Genomic DNA, 10,211 nt, shown 5'->3' with positions numbered 1-10,211 from the left:
ATGTGACCTCCGAGATCCCTCCTAGTTCTTATTCTACGTGCCTATGCAAACTATCAAATATTCAGGGAAAACAAATGCTATGAATATAACAAAAACAACTTATAAATAATTCAGAGCATGTCAAAGTGGGAGTATTTATCAGATTCAACGACATTTCTCAGAATTGCCAGGGGTATATGGTTATTCAGCATATTAGTAGGCATTCTTTTTTGATTGAAGATCATTTTCCGCCCTGGGTGCAATATCTCAAGTGCAAAGAGCATGTGAGTTATTTACTAGGTGCTCTGCTTCAGGCAGCCTTCACAAAAAGCAATTAAAAAACAAAAGGATCATACCAATGTAAATACAAAAATATAATTCAAACCTGAGGAATAAATGGACTGTACCATTTGTTCATCTTTTTCCTCTTGTGCAATGTGCAACTCTATTTAGAACCAGTATCTTTTTGCATACACTCATTCCCCATCAGGAATGCCCTCCAATAATCCATGCCCTGGCTCAAAAGTCACTGCTTTCTAGGAAGTCTTCCCTTACTTATTCATCTATTGTACTCTCATCACTCCTACCTTCTTCTCTACACTCACATACTATACTTCTACATTTACATGGCACTCGTGTTAAAATGGTATTTGCTGTCTGAGAGGAGACATTTGCCAACTCATTAAAAGACGAGCTCTTCAGGGATGAGAGGTGAACTGTGTTTTTTAGTATTATCTCAAAGCATTTACTTGAGTGTTCCCCTCACAAATAGTGTTCACAAGGAGGAAAAGTACGGAAGAAAATATCTATATATGTCCCTTACAATATTTAATAACCTAAGTCAGTAACAAAATAACCCATATACCTTTCTGGTTGTAGGGAAATGCTCTGTGGGAATTATTTGTAAATGAAGTGGGCGGGCTGTGAGCTGGTTAAAAGCTGGAGTTAGTTCGAAGCAGTTCTGGAAGAGGGACACTCTTGCAAAGATATAAAGTCCAAGCCTGGCTCTTGACATGGCCACCACTAAACGACGAACATCTCTTTGGAAAACAGAGAAAAGAATGAATACATTTCAATTTTATTGCTGTATTCTTATATGTGACTTTTAAACATTTCACCTTCAATCATTCTCATTAGGCATGGCAAAACCTGTTACTGAACTCTAGTAAAAAGGAAATGTCACAGTGCTACACAGATAATCATACTTTAATAAAATCATGAACTAAACAAGACAAGTTAGTGTTTTGCTACTGAGTTTTATCTCTAGGGAATAAATCAGGTTGCTTAATTAGAGAAATAAATCATTTCACATTTGACGAAAGTCAAAGCAACTGTACTGTATCATGGCAAAATCATACAATTTAGTTTGCAATGACCCATCTGTATGGTCCCCATGAGTGATTCAAATATGCTGCCAATTCACAATGGTCAGCTCAAAGGTGTGGCCATGCTGTGACCCATCTGTGTGTAGACATAGCCTAGCTTTTGTTTCCTTAACAACCAGTGATGACATTTCAAATTCTAAACATAATTTTTGGAAGGTCTATGAGTTATCCATAATTTATAAAATGAAAAATAAAATACAGTGCACTTATATTCATCCATCATATTACAACAGATCATAGTCCATATTTATTCCCTACTACAGAAACATTTGTTTTGATTGGTAGAAACCATTTTGATCTCAACAACAAAGGCCAATTTGGTGGACTCCCATTTTCAAATGGTGAATTGAAAGAGATATTTGCAATTGTGCTTTTTAGGATTATTATTGAAGTATTTGGTCACAGTTCAATTTTCCACTACTTTTCTGACAACTACTTATATTTTTGAGTACCCTGCAAAGATGTGAAAATTTCTTAAAGAACATATCTAGCATGTTAAATTCTGTACCCTGAAATTATTATTATTTTTTGCCTTTTTTGAGGGCAGTTGGGGTTAAGTAACTTGCCCAAAGTTGCACGGCTAGGTTTTTTGGGGGTTTTTTATGTGTGTGTGTGTTAAGTGCTGAGGCTAGATCCGAACGCAGGTCCTCCTGACTCTGGGGCTGGTGCTTTACTTACTGCGCCACCTAGTCGCCCCTGTAGCCTGAAATTATTGCAACAAGGGAAATAGTATAAGCTGGTTAAAACTTCCTATTACAATACATTAGTCTCTGTTTGTGGCCTATATGAGAAAGAAAAGGGCAGAAAAAAATGTGCTCAGTTATCACCCACATATCCAGAAGCATCTGGCCGCATTCTCAATTGAACAAAAAACAGAGAAAATGCTATCTTAAACCTATCATATTCTAGGCTTTTCCCAATAACTTATGTAATTAAAGCATTGTTTAGACCTAGAAGAAAAGGGAGAGAATAGAACTTTCAACAACAGATGACTAGTCAGGAATACCTTCATTATTTTTCATTCTTTATACCTCCTTCTAAGTACCTTTACCATGTAAGTAAAAGAAGCTCTGGTTAGACAATAACAATTCAAACAAAAATTTAAAAATCCTAATAGCAACCTTATTCACTTATTTACCCTGACAGGGAACAATTTTGGATTGGGGGACCTGAGACAATACACAGTTGGGCCTGCATTAAATATATCTGCCTGCTGTGGACATATACTTAAAATACTGTTTAAAGATCAAGGTTAGCCGGAATATATGGAAACAACCTAATACTATTCTACAGCCAGGAAAGTGGCCACTATTAACTGCTTTCTTAGCCTTCAAACAAATCATTAAAGTCACTTTAGCTCTACAGGAGAGGCAAGCAACAAACCACCACTCTGGTATAATTCCAATATGTGAGTCATCATGAAAAAGTCTCACTACTTTACTCTGGGCCAACCACTTCTATTTAAAGCTGCTTGGTCCCTCCGAATGAATTTAAGGGCCTGAACAATGGATGTTGGGAAAGCAGCCAGAATTCCCTACTTCTCTGGCTTACAAAGAGCACCATCCAGGCTTAGAACAGGTTTTTGGGAAAGAAAATAGTACAAGGTGGGGTACCCTCCCTTTAGCTTACCATGTGTGTTCTAGGATGAAGAAGATGGTGTCATGGTGAGGGTCAAAGAATGGGGTAAAAAAGAGATAGGTCTCCTCATTTTGTTTCAGAGGCTAATTTTTTTTCCAGTCTTACAACAATTACATAAGAGCGATTTTTCTCTTGTATGTCAAAGATATGGAGTCAGAAACATAATAAATTATTTGGCTCACTGATGGACTGTTATTAAATTTGGTAAAGATTAATTTTTTCCCAGTGACTAGCAAATTGTTTTTCTTTGGCTTCAACTTTCATATTCAGTTTCTAAACTGATTTTATTGAAAGTTCATGGAATTTGGTGACTAATCTAGCAGTGACAACTAAATAAATGAAATCATGAACTAGGTAAATGAAATCATGAATTCCAGTCTAATATATTCTCCTTTTATAATTATAGCGAAAAGGAAAAGAGGAATTTGGCTATTCAAAAAGAATGCTTCAGCAGATTCTTTGATTCATCATCCATTATTTAAGACAATGATTTAGTGTATATACTGATATTTAATATAAGAAAAACCGGAAACCACATTTTTTAATGCCTTTTATAGGAATCATGTTCTAATTAGTGCCTTTCCTGAGAAAGTAGGTATGAAATATAAGGAAGGGTAGCTGGAATTTAAGAGTTCAAATAGAGATTAATCAACAATACAAAGAAGGCAATGTTTACTCTGTAAGAGCCTCAGAGAACACAGCAAAGAAAAAATAAAGATGAGTCCATTCAGATCTCAGTCAACAAGTTTCCCCTACTTGAAGCAGGAAACACACAAAAACACACACACACACACACACAAACACACACACACACACACACACACACACACTGGTAGTGGTGGTCTGATATATCCCCATGAAAAATAAAACCAGGAACAACCTGTGTTTAAAAATAGTAAGGACTTGAAGCAATTTCTTGAAACATAGCATTTTTACTTACCCTTACATAAAATGTTATCAGACTAATGGGACCTGATTACTAGGTTAAGCCCCAAACAGATCTTGACTACTATAGTAACTCTATGGGAGCTTGATTTTATTTTTAAGTATGGGCATTTATGATCCATCAGCCAAAATAATAAAAAGAATTTTTACAGTTTTACTGGTAAGTCATTTGAGATGGAGGTTTACATAAAACTAAACTGCTGCCTGATAATAAGAAGATGTTATTCCCATAAATCTCTAACACATAAATACATCACAATAAATGACAAAAATAGATTATGGTTTGTTTTGACAATTCTTAATCCTAGGAAGGCAAATGGCTCCTTTATCCTTTAACACTGAAGCTCAAATATTCAGGGGAAAAAGTGAGGAACCAAGGCCAACCACAGCTCACACATACAATTAAAAACTTTCATAAACAGATTATTTTTTCATCATTCAACTCCTTTAAATTTTGGAACTACCATCAAATTTTTGACTGATTTGAGATGAGTTTTTATGGATATTCTGATATAATTCAACATATATATTTCTTTTAAATAATGCATTAAGTTCTAAGAGACTGGGCAGGTGCAAACCAATATCCACATAAGGAATCTTATTTTAATGAAAATATAACTAGGATTAAAGCTTACCATCACATTTAAATGCACAATTCCAATAACCTTTTATCTTTTAATATATAACAATTAAATTATCCAACTAGAAAAGCTCCAAAAAGGCATATATACTCAATACCTGAGATTGTTTTCTTACATACCTCAGGTGGCCCACTGCTTTAGTTCGTACTAGAGAAAGAAGAATATAATCATTTTGCTGACCTTGAAATCTGTCAACTGTTGTCACCTAGAAATGGGAAAGCAACATATATTTTTCAAAAACATATTGTGAAATAATATTATTTCTTCAGATCATGAGCAGATATGAAAAATAAAAATATCCTATACACTTTAACCAAGACCTGAGATGGACAGAATCAATGAAGCTAAGGAACACTCTGAATAAGAAGAACAATACATTGCTTAAACAAAGTCCTAGTCCGTATCTAATTGCTTTCTGGGGGTTTTATCTGGCTTCTTTGATTCTAATAGAATATAATGAGAGTTTAATGCATTAATGCTAAAAAATAATAGTCCAAATATACAATATTATGGATATGTTTCAGTTCAACAATATAACAAATTAAGAGCCTGCTTGCTGATTTTCCATCAAATCCAGATGGCTAATCCTAATCTAAATGTTTATATTTAGTACAGTATCTCCACTGTTTCTCTTATTTCTCCATAAGCTTAAAACTAACACTCTCTTTAAAATTTTCATCATTTGTCTGAATTCTATTCATGTCCACATTCATCCAGGGCCTGAATCCTATCAATCTTTAAAACATTTGGCTTTCCTTCACTCATTTCTTACTTTGAAAAGTAAACCATCATCAGGCTATCTGAAAGCCATATCATTTTCAAGAAGCAGTGTTACAAACTCTAAGCCCTTGTCCATTTTTTAAAATAAGAAAGGTAAGCCTGCTTATGCCCTGAAGACACCAAAATGAGTATACTATTAAATAATTATTATTATACTAAAATATCTGAGGGATCCAAACACTTATAATTTGTAGTTTCCTTCTACAATTGCATTATAAGAATTAACATACAGATAAAGAAGATTTAAACAAAATAGTTTTCTGAATCATGTTTTATTTAACAGGTCATGTCAGACTGAGTAGCAGAAAGCTAGACATTATCCCATATATAAGTACTGATTTATGATGAGAACTGTTTAAAACTTTCCTTTCTATAAAGTGAGAATAAAACTTTCTTTCTAGGGATATGAAATGAACTAATTAATAACTACAACCTACTCTGAAAATGTAAATATCTGAGAGTGGAGCCAAGATGGCAGAGAAAAGTCAGGGACTCGCCTGAGCTCTCCCCAAAACCCCTCCCAACATCTTTAAATAATGCCTCAGAACAAATTCTAGAGCAGTGGAACCCAGAAAAGGACAAAGTGAAACAATTTTACAGCTCAAGACAACTTAGAAGGCCAGCAGGAAAGGTCTGCTGCACCAGGGTAAAAGTGCAGTGCAGTCCAGTGTAGGCTATGCCCCAGAAAACAGCAATAGGCTTTGGGGTAGCAGTGGTGGCTTCTGAACCTCTCAGCACACAGAGGGAAAAGGGGTGAGACAACTGATGAGAAGGAGATTATAGGGGTCCCTCTGCTAGTACCAGGAGCAGGACTCTGTGACATTGTCCATACTTAGATCTAGTTCACTGTCTTCGGGCTCAATTCCAGGGCAAGGAGGAGCTTATGGCCGCAGGGGAGCTAGAACCCTAGGCACAGGTCCAGGGCAGAAAAGAGTGCTTGTGGTCGCTCACAGGCCAGAAGAGCAATAACACACCTCTCCCTAGATCACACCACCTTGGAAGAACCAAAAACTTACAGTTCCCCAGAATCATCTCTGAAAACTGTTGTACAAAAAAACCTGAAGCTTGGAACAGTGTTCCTTCTACCCACTTCAGCACAGAGTTAAAAATCAAGAAATAGACTAGAAAAATAAACAAAGAACAGAAAAAGATCCTGACTATAGAAAATTACTATGGTTACAGGGAAGATGAAAACACAAACACAGAAGAAGACAACAAAGTCAAAACTGCTACATCCAAAGCGTCAAAGAAAAATATGAAATGGTCTCAGATCATGGAAGAGGTCAAAAAGAATTTTAAAAATCAAGTAAGAGAGGTGAAGGACAAATTGTGAAGATAAATAAGAATGATGCAAGAAAATCATGAAAAAAGAGTCAGCAGCTTGGTAAAGAAAGAACAAAAAAAACCAGTGCCTTAAAAAACAGAATGGGCTAAATGGTAAAAGAGACCCAAAAATCCAATGGAGAAGAATGTCTTGAAAAATAAAATTGGCCAAATGGAAAAAAAGATACAAAAATTCATTGAAGAGAACTCTTTAAACAGAATAATTGCTCAAATGAAAAAAGAAGTATAAAAATTCACTGAAGAAAAGAACTCCTAAAAAAATTACAATTGGCCAAATGGAAAAAGTACAAAAGCTCACTAAAGAAAGTAATTCCTTAAAAATCAGAATTGGGCAAGTGGAAACTAATGATTTTATGAGACATCAAAAAGCAATCAAACAAAATCAAAAGAATGAAAAATATAAGAAAATGTGAAATACCTCACTGGAAAAACAAATGACCTGGAAAAAAGACCCAGGAGAAATAATTTAATAATTATTGTACTGCCTGAAAACCATGATCAAAAAAAGAGCCTAGACATCATCTTTTAAGAAATTATGAAGGAAAACTGCCCTCATATTATAGAACCAGAGAGTAAAGTAGAAATTGAAAGACTCCATTAATCACTCCCTGTAAGAGATCCCAAAACAAAAATTCCCAGGAAGATTATAGCCAAATTACAGAGCTCCCAGAGCAAGGAGAAAATATTGCAAGCAGCCAAAAAGAAAGAATTCAAATATTGTCGAGCCACTGCAGGGATAACATAAGATCTAGCAATTTCTACATCAAAGGACTGAAATGTGTGGAGTATGATAATCCAAAAGAGCTAGGATTACAACCAAGAATCACATACCCGGAAGAACTGAATATAGTCCTTCAAAGGAATAAATAGACATTCAGTGAAACAGAGGACTCTCAAGCATTCCTGATAAAAAGACCAGAGCTGAATAGAAAATCTGACTTTCAAATACAAGATTCAAGAGAAGCATAAAAAGGCAAACAGGAAAGAGAAATCGTAAGAGGTTCAATAAGATTAAGCTGTTTACATTCCTACATGGGAAAATGATACTTGTAATTCCTAAAAACTTTCCCCTTATTAAGGCAGTTAGAAATAGTAAACAAAGACAAAGAGCATGGGTGTGAACTGAATATGATGGGATGATTATCTAAAAAAAAATAAAATTAAGGGATATGAAAAAGGAATACCCTGGGAGAAGGGGGCAGCAGCAGCACATGATAGAAAGGAGGGTGGAATGGTAGAAAAGTTAGAAGCAAAACACTTTAGAGAATAGACACAGTGGAAAAGAGAGAGTAGAATAAATGGGGAAAATAGGATAAGAGGAAAACATATAACTAGTAATCATAACTACACACACACAAAAATTTTATAGCAAGTTTTTCTGATAAAGACCTCATTTCTCAAATATATAGAGAACTGAGTCAACTTTAGAGAAATAAGATCTATTCCTCAATTGATAAATAGTGAAAGGATATTAACAGACAGTTTTCAGACTACAAGTCATATGAAAAAAATACTTTAAATCTCAATAGATTAGAGAAATGCACGCTAGAACAACTTTGAGCTACCATCACACACCTATCAGATTGGCTAATATGACAGAAAAGAAAAATGACAAACACCAGAGAAGTGGAAAAATTGAGATACCAATGTGCTCTTGGTGAAATTGTATCCTGATTTAACCATTCTACAGAGCAATTTGGAATTGCACTAGGCTATGAAAAGCAATACCACTCCTAGGTTTATATCACAAAGAAATAACAAACACAAAAGAAAAGGACCAATAATATACAAAAGTATTTATAACAGCATTTTTAGTGGTGGCAAAGAATTGAAAACTGAGAGGATGTCTATCAATTAGGAAATGGCAGAAAAAGTTGTATGTGATTGTGATGGTAAATGATGAGCATGATGGTTTCAGAAAAATCTAGAAAGGGGGTGGAGTCAAGATGGCGGAGTAGAAGCAGGACCCGCTGCTCCAGCTTCCACCTTCCCCAATCCATGTGAAAAGGGGACTCTAAACAAACTTTGGAGCTGCAGAACCCACAAAATGACACAGAGAAGCTAACCTCCCACTGAGGACAGCCTGGCAGGCCGGCAGGAATCAGCCAGCCAGTGCTCTGGGAGCTGAGCCCAGGTCTGCGTGAGCTGGAGGTTTTAGCCCCAGGGCAGGCCTGACCAGCCTCCAGCCAGAGGGACTCTAAATCAGCAGCAGCTGTGGCCATTTCCAGAATTATCAACACTTAGATGCCAAGGACAAAGTGAGAGGTCAGTGCAGTCTGGACTTTGGGACCAGTAAGTGGGAGTGTGTGGCTTTTGACCCCGGGGCAAGAAGCCGCTGAGACACTGGCACAGCCAGCCAGCACCAAGTGGCAGCTTCAGCTCCTGGCCTGCAGAGTGTAGGGGGACCAAGCATCAGTCTGAGGGGTAATCACTCTTGCTTTAACCTGTTTGGATCTGGATTGCAGTCTAGGGTGGAGGTTCTGGGGTGTATGTCCAGCTTGCCAGAGCATGTGGAGGCTTCAGAGAGGGCACCTATCTAATACCTCCGCCAACTGAGAAAACCCCAGTGTTTGGGACAAAAGCTCCCCTGTCTGGTGGCAGAGTCCTACTGTGGCAAAAAGCCCAGGGGTCGAATGACTGAGGGGCGACATGACCAGGCAAAGGAAACAAAGCAGACAGAAGATTCCAACATTAGACTCCTATTTTGGGGACAACAAGGAGCAAAGCATGGAACAGGAGGAAGGCAGTGAAGTCAGAACTCGTGCACCAAAAGCTTCAAAGGAAAATACGAGCTGGTTATAGGCCATAGAGGACCTTAAGAAGATAAGAGAAGTGGAGGAAAAATTGGGAAGAGAAATGAGAACAATGCAAGAAAATTATGAAATGAGAGTCAACAGCCCGACTGAGGAAAATACTACCTTAAAAAACAGACTAACTCAAATAGCAAAAGAGGCTCAAAAAGGCAATGAGGAGAAGAATGCCTTAAAAAGTCGAATTTGCCAGATGGAAAAAGAATCTCAAAAGCTCACTGAGGAGAATCATTGCTTCAGAATTAGATTGGAGCAAATGGAAGCTAATGACTTTATGAGAAATCAAGATGCTGTTAAACAGATACAAACAAATGAAAGAATAGAAGGCAATGTGAAATATCTCATGGGAAAAACCACTGACCTGGAAAATAGATCCAGGAGAGATAATTTAAAAATTATCGGACTACCTGAAAGCAATGATCAAAGTAAGAACCTAGAAATTATCTTCCAGGAAGTTCTCAAAGAAAACTGCCCTGATGTTTTAGAACCAGAGGGCAAAATAGAGGTTGAAAGAATCCACTGATCACCTTCTGAAAAAGATCCCCAAAAGAAAACTCCTAAGAATATTATAGCCAGGTTCCGGAATTCCCAGATTAAGGAGAGAAAATTACAAGCAGCCAGGAAGAAACAATTTGAATACTGTGGAAACACAATCAGGATAACCCAGGATCTGGCAGCTTCTACACTGA

At 36.7% G+C, this 10,211-nt stretch overlaps 1 protein-coding gene across 1 annotated transcript in view; it reads right to left on the bottom strand.

Annotated features, from left to right (window-relative positions):
• AQR (aquarius intron-binding spliceosomal factor) overlaps positions 1 to 10,211 on the bottom strand; it is a 115,668-nt gene that overhangs the window by 4,502 nt on the left and 100,955 nt on the right. The window contains exons 32-33 of the mRNA XM_069097646.1: positions 4,708 to 4,793; positions 845 to 1,019 (exon numbers count right to left, since the gene is read on the bottom strand). Coding sequence (XP_068953747.1) covers positions 845 to 1,019; positions 4,708 to 4,793 — 261 coding nt within the window. The remainder of the gene's footprint in view (positions 1 to 844; positions 1,020 to 4,707; positions 4,794 to 10,211) is intronic.

The sequence above is a fragment of the Petaurus breviceps genome, unplaced genomic scaffold (assembly GCF_028583685.1).
Source record: "Petaurus breviceps papuanus isolate PSGF00001 unplaced genomic scaffold, PetGlider_PUasm1.0 37, whole genome shotgun sequence".
Taxonomy (NCBI): Eukaryota; Metazoa; Chordata; class Mammalia; order Diprotodontia; family Petauridae; genus Petaurus; species Petaurus breviceps.
Note: the sequence above shows the minus strand (reverse complement) of the source record. Positions and strands in the feature narration are given on the sequence as shown.